Genomic DNA, 13,301 nt, shown 5'->3' with positions numbered 1-13,301 from the left:
CTGGACAACTTTTTGTATGGCCAATCACGAACCCCACCTACGGTACGTGGGTAAACCTAAGAACCATCAGTGGTCCTTATGGATGGCAACGGTAGGTTTTGGATTGATTCTCACTTGTATTGGTAGGAATAGCCAAGTGTCATCATGAGTGTTTTTGAGTTGTGATAAGTTACTACCAATTTCATGCAAGCCCCTTATCTTTCCACTTGCTTATCTATTCGAGGAAGTTTGTAGACTAAATAAAAATTATACTAATTTCTTTGTTCCTGCACTGTCTTTTGAAAGTTTGGATTTTAAGACAAATAAGAATACATACATCTTGATTTATCATGGCTACTACACTATCTACCATCCACTCAACTACTATAATAGATATCCAAAACAAGATGACTACTAGATGTAATTATATAAATGTGTAAATAAATATGCATAAACAGTGCAAAAATCTATGTGTATATATATCCTGTAGATATTCTAAATTTACATTCCAGCAAAAATATTTCATACACACGGACATATTGTTAGACCTATGCTCATACGGACGACATATATCTAGTAGAATAAAAACATGTGATCTTTTAGGAATGAATTTTTTATTTCATAAAATATCAACTAATACCACAATTACAATTCATAGAAATTATTTCCCTAAATAATGTTTTGTTAGATTATTATTGAGTAGATGTTATATATACTAGTTATAACGTATGTGTATTTCTCTTCAAAAATCAAAATTATTATGCTCAATTGTTGATAGGAAACAACACTGTATAAAAAAGAGTTAACTATTTGGGATGTGTCTGACAAAAGGAGTAAGTAACTTCTATGCACAAAAACCTCAAATTTATTATTGGAACTATTAGAGGGGTGAATTAGAGCGGATTTATTTACTTATTTTTACCATTTAAATGAAGATATTAGTTAGGCGGAGATCGTAACACATAGAATTAATGGGTTCTTATGTAATAATTTTAAAATTATTATGCAAGAACTACTTTTTTTAAGAGGTAGTTTTACAGTAAGATAATTTATACCTAAATTGCTAATTTAGTAATCGACGTTACACAAAATTGGATCCAGAAAAGAATTAAGTTGAATTTGGAAAACTATTCTCTAAGGCTAATGTACTTGAGAAATTTTTTTTTGTATCATACACGAAAGGAACCTTTTTTATGTATGAGCTTGTGGCAAAAAAAATAGATACTTTAGTTCAATATATATGCTTATCATGTTAAAAATAAGATCCGACTTCTCTTGTAATATCGAATATGCCATTAGAGTCAATTGATATTTGAAAAGTTCCTATATAAGTTGTCGGATCCTAAAAAAAAAGGTTTTTCAATGAAAACGTTGTTCAAGTTAAGTTTTCTTATTGTCCTTTCCAATACATCTCTTCTAATGTAAATAGATGAAGATACATCCATATTAGAGAGATTTCACCATCTCACAGAGAGCTAGCCTAGATGTAAAATGTAAATGCACTAATTTTGTCGAAGATAAAAACATAAAAGAAAATTTAACGAGTGTATGAGAGTTTTCTTTGATTTATCACTTTCACAATATTGACTAGTTACTAAAAAAATTCAATTAATTTATAAATTTAGGCAACACAAAGCATCACTGAGGATGAAAAAAACCGACTTAGTAACATAAGAAATTCATGACCTTTTATTTTTTTTAATATAAAACCTCATATAGATTGATAATTCATTACTAACAACAAGTGACTTCATTAAAAAGACAACAAATGTTCATGATAGAAGACTCAATCTCTAGTTAAATCTTTTCTAAGCATAGCTTCAATTTTATTAACTCCAATTATAAATTCCATGATACTCCTGACTTCAATATTCCTCCTCATCTTCTGGATTAGGGGCAACATTTAAATCAAATTTCATATGCTCCTTCAAAATAGAATTTAGTGTTTCTTTTTTAATATTCTCTACCCGCAACTTCAATGCCAACTTCTGCTCCTCCATATGTTTATCTTGAGGTATTTCTGATCCAGGGTGCAGAATCTTATGCATTAGTACTCGTTTTTTTTCTTTCTCGTTACAAGTTTGCAATTCTTTATGAAGATCTTTTAATTCCTCAAAACCTTTAAATTCACCCTCAGCATAATGACGCCGGGGGTCCTCCACTTTCATTTTGAAAAAATTTTCAGTTATCTCTTCTACACTTGTGGAACCACAGGAATATGGTTTTCCACCTGGTGAAAAGAGCATCACAGCAACATCTGCACCGGTCTGAGTTGCAAACTTCTTTGCATCCTCAAACAAAGTTTTTTTTCTTTTTGAGAAACTCACAGCACGTGCTCTCTCAGACTCGATAAGCTTCATTTCAATTTTTTGCTTACCTTTTTTAGTCACATTTTCCATTGCAAAAGAAAATGATAGGAAGAAGACAGTAATATATTTCTATTGAATAAGGCTGAGCAATTTCAAGAGAAACACTTGTGAAATTTATAGTAGATGTGTGAGTGTACTTCTCACGAGTATTGCAATGCTTTCTTGTTATGATTCTAGCTATCACGTGTATTATCATGTTTACTTAATACTTTCATATTACGAATGTATCTGTTTATTTAATGCTTTCACATTATATGGGTCTTTCTATGACGTTTGCTTTCATGTGTGTTTTTAGATTTGTTTAATGTATTCATAATATGGGTCTACTATCACATTCATATTATGAGTCTATAATTTCATATATGTGATTCTATTACAAGGTTACCTTGTAACTAAATAAAAAATTATAAAGTTGCAAGGTAATAATATCCAATTGAATTTAGAGGCAAACAAAAAAGAAAGAATGCTTGTGTGTGTGTGTGTGTGTACACGTACATATACACATTATATTTTCAAGTAGTCGATGTTTTACATTGTCATTTGGTGATGAAGGATAGGCTTATATGCTAGTATCATTCACACAAGCATAAGACATATATACAAAAATGATAAAGTTATTAGAGGATACATTTCAAATATGTATATTGGCAAAATAAAATGCACAGATCAAAGTAATTTGTGCTGCTTCTACTTACCATTGAATCTTATCCCATAGATTGTATATCATCTTCTCAATGTTTTGAGATCAATCAATTTTTATTTCTTAAAATATTTAGCGACCGACGTTCCTAATTTTCTCCTTGCTCGTACAATTATTTGCTATACCACAAAGCCCACTTTTACTATTTGTCATTTTAGAACAAATATATGATGTGGTTCACGTATTTTTCCTCAGTGAAAAATCAACGGTAAGTTTAAATATGAAGAAATTTGATAAAGGCAAAAAAGATTATCTATTACTTTGACAAACCTTAGTATGATAAATCTTAAAATAAATATAACTTTACATACTTCACAATGTTAATAGATATATGTGGCTAAATTTTTAATGTATACGTCAAAAACAAATAGTAAATATTATAATTACTTCATCATAGTATGTGTAGGAGTGCACTCACCGACTTTCCATAAATTCACCATTTTGAGAAGAAAAAAACTGAAAGTTCATGTTTTTTTAAAAAAAAGATTATACAATTCTATTTCAATTTTTATGCTAAAACTAAAATTCATTTATCCGTATGTACATCATCAAATATTTTAACGTATTTATTTGAATGACTCAGCGCCCGTTTGTATTGACTTACAAGTAGTTTTTAATTTAATAATAAAAAGTCAAGTTGAAATAACTTTTGAGCCAAAAAATAAAAGTATGCTGAGACCTACTTTTGGTTTTTGACTTATTTTAAGTCATTCTAAACTTATTTTAAGTAATTTTTGTTCTTGTCAAGCACTTCCTCACTAATTTTATTTCGTTTATTAGATAATTAAATTTATTTTTTTTATATTTGACAAACACTTCCAAATGTTTAAAACTGACTTGAATGTAGGTTTAATCAGCTTTTAATTCAATTCAAACACCCTTTTAGACACTAATGCCTACTCAATAAATAACATATAAACTATATAATTGATGATATATTCCTGGTGAGGCTTGTTTACATTATTTTAAAGATGTAGATAGGTGCATAAATCACTTAGGAAAAGTGCTCATTTCCAATGAGGCATCCATGCGGGGAGCCACAGCAACTGCATGTTGTACTCTCGGAACCTGAGGTGCTGGTGCAGAAAACACTGGAGGTGTCTGGCCTTGATCAGATAACCCGCTAAGATAAGCAAGAACCTGGTTAATCATCTCTGGGGTAAGTTGGGGTGGGAATTCCTCATCTTGTGCTTGCTCATTCTCCCCTTCCTCACCCTCTCATACTACTTCCTCAGTCGGTGGAGGAGTCACCGCCCTAGTACTAGCTGGTCCAGGTGCTTGTCCTCTTATTCTAAAGGACGTCCTCCCGCGACCTCTACCACGGCCTCTTGCCACTTTTCCTCTTCGAGCTACAGCCCCAGTGGCTGGCTCAGACGCACCCTGTCTTGCCGGTGTTGATGTTGGCGCAGTCGGTTCTCTAGTTCTAACCATCTGCGAAATAGAGTGAAGATGGTCAGATACCAATTTGTATCACCCAGATACCAATTGGATCCAAGTAATAGCACGAAAGAAAGAAAGAATGGAGTTTTCCTAAAGTCCTATAGCCTCTCAAAGAAAAGTAAAGGCGTCCCCCTACCGTTCCTCAAGACTCTACTAGACTCATTCTTGTGTGATGAGACCAACGAACCTAATGCTCTGATACCAAGTTTGTCACGACCCAAAATGAGCCGCGAGTGGCACCCACACTTATCCTCCTATGTGAGCGAACCAACAAATCTAAACCCCAACATTTCAGCCATAATAAACAGAATATAATGCGGAAGACTTAAAACTCATTAACGAAAACAATTAATAACTTCTAAAATTTATCAATTACTATCCCCAAAATCTGGAAGTCATCACACCAAGAACATCTATCCTCAAATTCTAAGTCTAAGAGTATTTAAGAAACTAAAACAAGTAAAAGAATGTCCCTGTCCGAACTTCAAGACATCAAGACGTGAAGGAGAGAATCCAGCACAAGCTAGGAACAGTAGCTCACCCTGAATTCTGATCTGCTGGAGACTGGCTAGAGTTGCGGACGAGTCGAAGTCGATGGTACGTTTGCTGCACTCCACAATTAACAAAGAGAAACATACAAGTAGGGGTCAGTACAAGGCACAAGTACTGAGTAGGTATCGTCGGCCAACTCAAAATAGAAAGAAATATATATCGAATAATAACATAAAATCAACCATAATACTTAACAGGTGACAACAACAAGTACAAGAATCATTGATAACAACCACAAACGCACCCATGAGGTCTCAAGCCTCCACACCATACTCATTTAGGAAATAGGTTCTTTGAATTTAATTACATTTACATAATTCCAGATTCAATCCCTTTACTCCTCTTGTGTCGGAACGTGACACTCCGATCCCCTAATACTACGTGTCGGTTCGTGACACCCGATCCCCTAATACTACGTGTCGGTTCGTGACACCCGATCCCCTAATACTACGTGTCGGTTCGTGACACCCGATCCCCTAATTCTACGTGTCGGTTTGTGACACCTGATCCCCTAATTCTACGTGTCGGTTCATGACACCCGATCCATTAACCTAATTCTTTTAGTTCATCAAGCCTTCTTTTATATCAAGACATCATCATTAATAGAGTGGATTTAAGGTTTTTAAGATTCCACAGTATCATCATTATAATACATCACCATTTACATAATCACAACATGCAACAACACAATTAAGTATATAGAAGACGTTACAATACCACCCAACACATATCAATCGCTATTTAGAGTTTACTACGAATAGCATAAACCATAACCTACCTCCACCGAAGAATTGTGATCAAGCAAGCTACTTCTCAAAGCCTCTGCTTTCCTCTTCGCTTCTCTCTGTTTCTCGCTCGTTCTCCCCTCTCTTCTTTCTCATTTTCTTTTTACCCTAATTATCATATAATCAAGTATCAAAGAGATAAAAGTAACCCATTATTTATTTTAAGGTTACCTCCTTTAACCCCCAAGTAAATAAGTTATTAAACTTACCCACTAATTTCATACAGTTTGTCATATATAGTCCAAAACACCCCTTTAAAACTTTAGCAGAAATCCGACCCAGTCAAGGTTACGCAGCTCGTGACGGCCCGTCGTGCCTGCGACGGTCTGTCCTACAGGGTCATCACAGAGTTCGGAGAGTCGAATTCATTAAAGAGCTCTATGACGGTCCGTCGTGCCTACGAAAGTCCGTGCTGCTTTTCCGTTGCGAAGTTCAGAGAGTTGATTCCCCGTACCCAAATTTCAGAGTTTAAGTGTTTTGGCACGACGACCCTCGACGGTCCGTCGTGACCATGACGGTCCGTCGTGGGATCCGTCGACATTGTCAGTTATTAAAAAAAGTAATTCTACCTGCTCAAAATGACTAAATAGGTCGTTACATAAAACCTCATATAGATTGATAATTCATTACTAACAACAAGTGACTTCATTAAAAAGACAACAAATGTTCATGATAGAAGACTCAATCTCTAGTTAAATCTTTTCTAAGCATAGCTTCAATTTTATTAACTCCAATTATAAATTCCATGATACTCCTGACTTCAATATTCCTCCTCATCTTCCGGATCAAGGGCAACATTTAAATCAAATTTCATATGCTCCTTCAAAATAGAATTTAGTGTTTCTTTTTTAATATTCCCTACCCGCAACTTCAATGCCAACTTCTGCTCCTCCATATGTTTATCTTGAGGTATTTCTGATCCAGGGTGCAGAATCTTATGCATTAGTACTCGTTTTTTTTCTTTCTCGTTACAAGTTTGCAATTCTTTATGAAGATCTTTCAATTCCTCAAAACCTTTGATTCACCCTCAGCATAATGACGCCGGGGGTCCGCCACTTTCATTTTGAGAAAATTTTCAATTATATCTTCTACGCTTGTGGAACCACAGGAATATGGTTTTCCACCTGGTGAAAAGAGCATCACAGCAACATCTGCACCGGTTTGAGTTGCAAACTTCTTTGCATCCTCAAACAAAGTTTTTTTTCTTTTTGAGAAACTCACAGCACGTGCTCTCTCAGACTCGATAAGCTTCATTTCAATTTTTTTCTTACCTTTTTTAGTCTCATTTTCCATACCAAAAGAAAATGATATGAAGAAGACAGTAATATATTTCTATTGAATAAGGCTGAGCAATTTCAAGAGAAACACTTGTAAAATTTATAGTAGATGTGTGAGTGTACTTCTCACGAGTATTGCAATGCTTTCTTTTAATGATTCTAGCTATCACGTGTATTGTAATGTTTACTTAATACTTTCATATTACGAGTGTATCTGTTTATTTAATGCTTTCACATTATATGGGTCTTTCTATGATGTTTGCTTTCAAGTGTGTTTTTAGATTTGTTTAATGTATTCATAATATGGGTCTACTATCACATTCATATTATGAGTCTATATTTTCATATTATGTGATTCTATTACAAGGTTACCTTGTAACTAAATAAAAAATTATAAAGTTGCAAGGTAATAATGTCTAATTGAATTTAAAGGCAAATAAAAAAGAAACAATGCTTGTGTGTGCGTGGGTGTAATTATATATACACGTACATATACACATCATATTTTCAAGTTGTCGATGTTTTACATTGTCATTTGGTGATGAAGGATACGCTTATATGCTAGTATCATTCACACAAGCATAAGACATATACAAAAATGATAAAATTATTACAGAATACATTTCAAATATGTATACATGCACAGATCAAAGTAATTTGTGTTGCTTCTACTTACCATTGAATCTTATCCCATAGATTGTATATCGTCTTCTCAATGTTTTGAACTCAATCAATTTATAAATCTTAAAATATTTAGCAACTGACGTTCCTAATTTTCTCCTTGCTCGTACAATTACTTGCTATACCACAAAGCCACTTTTACTATTTGTCATTTTAGAACAAATATATGATGTGGTTCACGTATTTTTCCTCTGTGAAAAATTAACAGTAAGTTTAAATATGAAGAAATTTTATAAAGGCAAAAAAGATTATCTATTACATTGACAAACCTTGGTATAATAAATCTTAAAATAAATATAACTTTACATACTTCAAAATGTTAATAGATATATGTGGCTAATTTTTTTATGTATACGTCAAAAACAAATAGTAAATATTATAATTACTTCATCATAGTATGTGTAGGAGTGCACTCGCCGACTTTCCATAAATTCACCATTTTGAGAAGAAAAAAACTGAAAGTTCATGTTTTTTTAAAAAAAAGATTATACAATTCTATTTCAATTTTTATGCTAAAACTAAAATTCATTTATCCGTATGTACATCATCAAATATTTTAACGTCTTTATTTGAATGACTTAGCGCCCGTTTGTATTGACTTACAAGTAGTTTTTAATTCAATAATAAAAAGTCAATTTGAAATAACTTTTAAGCCAAAAAATAAAAGTATGGTGGGACCTACTTTTGGTTTTTAACTTATTTTAAGTAATTTTTGTTCTTGTCAAGCACTTCCTCACTAATTTTATTTCATTTAGATAATTAAAGTTATTTTTTATATATTTGACAAACACTTCCAAATGTTTAAAACTGACTTAAGTGTAGGTTTAATCAGCTTTTAATTCAATTCAAACACCCTTTTAGACACTAATGCCTACTCAATAAATAACATATAAACTATATAATTGATGATATATTCCTGTTAAGGCTTGTTTACATTATTTTAAAGATGTACATAGGTGCATAAATCATGTGCAAGATCAGTTATCCAAAAGTAATATCATCTTAACATTTAAAACAGAAAATTACTTAATTATTTCTGATATTTCATCAAACACTTTACTAGTGTAAGAAGTTCTTCCTTCACAGGAACTACCACCTCTCTATTGGCTTGGGACGTCACGGCTTGAGCCAACACTTAAAAATTCAATCTAAACTCCGCATTTGTAACTTGTTCGGCCAAGGGATCGACCAAAGAATGAGGAGGAGCTTCATGTTCCAAATTCTTCCTCACATTCTTTTTAGAGTAAGCCCTTCGAGTAGACTTATCTTGAAGAGCATAAGCTAAGTATTAGGAGAGAGAATTTACAGAGTCAAACTCTATATCATGACTTTAGAGTAATGAAAGAAGTGAAGTTTCCTAATAATCTTGAAGCCTCTCATCATAAATGTGCCTCTCTTCACACTCATGAACAAGACTCTACTAGACGCGGCTTATGAGACATATTATGACCGTTCTAAACCTTATGCTCTGATTACCAAGTTTGTCACGACCCAGGGCAACACCCTAGATGTAACATGGAGTATAGAACCCCGAAGGACTCCATACAAGCCACTTAGCTTTCACAACTTAAGAAATAGAACAATAAAGAGTAAACAATCATCTTAAGTACAAAATATTTTTTTAGAAAAGCGGGGAGTCTAACAATATGTCACAACATAGACATCTATTACAATCCAACGAAATTAGGCGTAGCCAATATATCCTGTCCAAAACAAAAAATAAAAACAAAAGAGAAACTAAAACGAAAGTAATTAGTCCTCGCATTATAAGTACTCACCAAGCTCGGGAAAGAATCAAAGTCCAAGATCTTGCCACTAAAATGGGAATCCTGTCTATCGGACCCTACATTTGGAGAAAATGTAGGGAAAAGTATGTGTTGGTAAAAAATGCACTAAGTATGATAGTTATGCATTAAAACATTTAAAATATGCTAAAAGAGACATTTCATTCCATAACATGCAATTGACTAAGTAAAACATAACATAAAAAAGTAAATATAACACAAGTCATAATATCATGGTCAATGCAAGCTAAATAAAACTTTAAACACATATGAGATATTTATTCTGTAACCTTAGTTCACTATAATCTTGTTGTGGAAAATTATCCTTAATCAACTTAGAGACGATGGGAACTATAACATCATCACCTGATGTCCCCCAAACCAAAAAGAATTGTTCTACTTGCCTAAGGTAAAAGCAAGAACTTCTAGCAGCTTAAGTGGATGAACTAGCTAATCATCCTATTAGGGCACTTAATTTATGAAATGAGGATATTGATATTAGAAACCGGAGTACACTAACGGGGGAGCTTCCATCTAATGAGACTTCTTCTATAAACCCGACCTCTATTAACGGGAGAGCTCCTATTTCAATGTCAATATCCACTTGGTGTGTTAACCATAACTTCCTTGGACCAATATTTTCTTACTTATATATACTCGTTATCCTAAGAATCCTTTCTATGTATATCATGCTAGTGTGTGTTTATGAGGATAGTCTTTCACAACATAAAATAAAACATCATTATTTGACACTTAACTCTCAAATCACCCTTTAACATTCGCATAGGTTTCATAAGATCAGGCATAAACTCATACTTTGCCCATTCAAGATTCAAAGTTTTCAAGATTCAAAGTTTACTTTCAATCACAAATTCTAGAAATCATGGTTTAGATAGGGATTTTTTCAGAAATTCATGTAATTATATTACTTCATTCTTTGGATCATAAAATTCCAATTTCATAATCAACAACTCACATCATATGACATGGGGGCTTGCATGGGTTCATAAGGAAAACATCAAAAAAGCATTGTAAATCACCAATTCATGAATATTTAAACATAATTCAATCATTAAGATAAATATTGAAAAGAATCCTTGGCGATTGAAGAAAACCCTACCTAACTAGGGAATTCTACCTTTAGGAATAGAGGGATTTGGGGACTCCATGAAGGTATGAGATTTCATGGATGAAACCTACCATACCACAAGTCCAATTGCTTCTCTTCAATGGAGTAATTGATATTTTAGATTGAAACCCTATGTTGAATCATTTTCTTCTTCTTCAAGCTTTCAAGAGAGAGAATATTTCGGAGGAGATTTGATTTCTTTAGTGAAAGTTGGAAGAATGAATTAAATATGGTGAATTTAATGTAAAAAGGCTTATATAGGGGTTCTAAATATAGGCAAAATGATATGGTATAGGAATTAATTAATTAATTAGGAAAAGATCTAACTGCCCCTAAAAATAACTGTCAAACAGTGACCCACACGACACCACTATCACGGATCGCGGATGGACCTACGGTCTGTCCAGCACATTTGTAGTTAGGTGGTCTGGGAACTGATCTTTGGGGGTCAAAACCACGGATTGTGGACCTCTACGGTCCGTAGGTCTAGTCGTGGTCCTAAGCCTGGACAACTTTTTGAATGGCCAATCACGAACCCTACTTACGGTACGTGGATAAACCTAAGGACCATCAGTGGTCCTTATGGATGGCAACGGTAGGTTTTGGATTGATTCTCACTTGTATTGGTTGGAATTGCCAAGTGTCATCATGAGTGTTTTTGAGTCGTGAAATAATCAAAGTCCAAGATCTTGCCACTAAAATGGGAACCCTGTCTATCGAACCCAACATTTGGAGAAAATGTAGGGAAAAGTATGTGTTAGTAAAAAAATGCACTAAGTATGATAGTTATGCATTAAAACATTTAATATATGCTAAAAGATACATTTCATTCCATAACATGCAATTGACTATGTAAAACATAATATAAAAAGGTAAAGATAACATAAGTCATAATATCATGGTCAATGTAAGCTAAATAACACTTTAAACACATATGAGATATTTCTTCTGTAACCTTAGTTCACTATAATCTTGTTGTGGAAAATTATCCTTAATCAACTTAGAGACCATGGGAACTATAACATCATCACCTGATGTCCCCCAAACCAAAAAGAATTGTTCTACTTGCCTAATGTAAAAGCAAGAACTTTTAGCAGCGTAAGTGGATGAACTAGCTAATCATCCTATGAGGGCACTTAATTTATGAAATGAGGATATTGATACTAGAAACCGGAGTATACTGACGGGAGATCTTCCATCTCATGGGACTTCTTCTAGAAACCTGACCTCTTTTAACGGAGAGCTCCTATTTCAATGTCAATATCCACTTGGTGTGTTAACCATAACTTCCATGGAACAATATTTTCTTACATATATATACTCGTTATCCTAAGAATATTTTCTATGTACATCATGCTAGTGTGTGTTTATGAGAGTAGTCTTTCACAACACAACATAAAACATTATCATTTGACACTTTACTCTCAAATCACCCTTTAACATTTGCATAGGTTTCAGAAGATCATGCATAAACTCATACTTTGCCCATTCAAGATTCAAAGTTTACTTTCAATCACAAAATATAGAAATCATGGTTTAGATAGAAATTTTATCAAAAATTCATGTAATTATATTACTTCATGCTTTGGATCATAAAATTACTCTTTCATAATCAACAACCCACATCATATGATCACAATTTGGGAAAACATGGGGGTTTGCATGGGTTCATAGGGAAAACATCTTAAAAGCATTGTAAATCATCAATTCATGCATATTTAAACATAATTCAATCATTAACATAAATAATCAACAGAATCCATGGCGATTGAAGAAAACCCTAGCTAATTGGGGAATTCTACCTTTTGGAATAGAGGAATTTGAGGACTTCATGAATGTAAGAGATTTCATGGATGAAAGCGACCATACCTCAAGTCCAATTGCTTATTTCAATGGAGTAATTGAAATCTTAGCTTGAAACCCTATGTTGAATCATTTTCTTCTTATTCAAGCTTTTAGAGAGAGAATATTTTGGAGGAGATTTAATTTCTTTTGTGGGAATTGGAAAAATGAATTAAATGGGGTGAATTTGGGGTAAAAAGGCTTATATAGGGGTTCTAAATATAGGCAAAACGATATAGTGTAGGAATTAATTAATTAATTAATTAGGAAAAGATCTAACTGTCCCTAAAAATAACTGTCAAACAGAGACCCACGACACCACTATCACGGACCGTGATGGACCTACGGTCTGTCCTGCACATCCGTGGTTAGGTGGTTTGGGACCTGATCTTTGGGGGTACGAACCATGGCCCCTGGACCAGGTCTGTGGACCCCTACGGTTCATAGGTCCAGTCGTGGTCCTAAGTCTGGACAACTTTTTGAGTGGCCAATCCACGAATCCCACCTACGGTATGTGGGTAAACCTACGGACCATCTGTGGTCCTTGTGGATGGCATCGGTAGGTTTTGAATGTTAGTTCATTATCCTTTTCTGAATACCGGGTGTTACACCCTCTTTTTAAAATGTCTTTTAAGTCTAATTATTTTTCATAGTTAATTCAAATATCATAAAGATATTTTAATAATTAAGTGACAAACCTCTTATTTATACATTTAAAAAGCTTCGTGGAAATATCGAAATTCTTTAATAGTGCATTTATTTT

At 33.6% G+C, this 13,301-nt stretch overlaps 2 protein-coding genes and 1 long non-coding RNA gene across 4 annotated transcripts; all 3 read right to left on the bottom strand.

Moving 5' to 3' along the window:
- Positions 1-1,844: 1,844 nt before the first annotated feature.
- LOC138342056 (agamous-like MADS-box protein AGL29) lies at positions 1,845-2,339 on the bottom strand. The gene has a single exon (XM_069294239.1). It carries the CDS (start codon positions 2,337-2,339, stop codon positions 1,845-1,847), a length of 495 nt encoding a protein of 164 aa, XP_069150340.1.
- Positions 2,340-6,585: 4,246 nt separating this feature from the next.
- Positions 6,586-7,079, bottom strand: LOC138342055 (agamous-like MADS-box protein AGL29). The gene is made up of 2 exons (XM_069294238.1): positions 6,851-7,079; positions 6,586-6,740 (listed from the first exon to the last, which is right to left on the bottom strand). Exons 1-2 carry the CDS (start codon positions 7,077-7,079, stop codon positions 6,586-6,588), a joined length of 384 nt encoding a protein of 127 aa, XP_069150339.1.
- A 1,617-nt stretch (positions 7,080-8,696) lies between these two features.
- Positions 8,697-12,696, bottom strand: LOC104645549 (uncharacterized). 2 transcript variants are annotated; one of them, XR_739423.3, is made up of 3 exons: positions 12,566-12,696; positions 9,562-9,626; positions 8,697-9,049 (listed from the first exon to the last, which is right to left on the bottom strand). It is a non-coding gene; the product is annotated as an uncharacterized lncRNA (long non-coding RNA). The 2 variants fall into 2 exon arrangements; XR_002026796.2 differs by having other exon boundaries at positions 12,499-12,689.
- Between the last annotated feature and the right edge of the window lie 605 nt (positions 12,697-13,301).

Source organism: Solanum lycopersicum, chromosome 2, assembly GCF_036512215.1.
Source record: "Solanum lycopersicum chromosome 2, SLM_r2.1".
Classification (NCBI taxonomy): Eukaryota; Viridiplantae; Streptophyta; class Magnoliopsida; order Solanales; family Solanaceae; genus Solanum; species Solanum lycopersicum.
Note: the sequence above shows the minus strand (reverse complement) of the source record. Positions and strands in the feature narration are given on the sequence as shown.

Coding starts and splice junctions, on each gene's coding strand:
- LOC138342056 (XM_069294239.1), bottom strand. CDS start 2,339: ATGAAGCTTATCGAGTCTGAGAGAGCACGTGCTGTGAGTTTCTCAAAA.
- LOC138342055 (XM_069294238.1), bottom strand. CDS start 7,079: ATGAAGCTTATCGAGTCTGAGAGAGCACGTGCTGTGAGTTTCTCAAAA. Junction 6,741..6,850: donor CCGGCGTCATTATGCTGAGG/GTGAATCAAAGG, acceptor ACCCTGGATCAG/AAATACCTCAAGATAAACAT.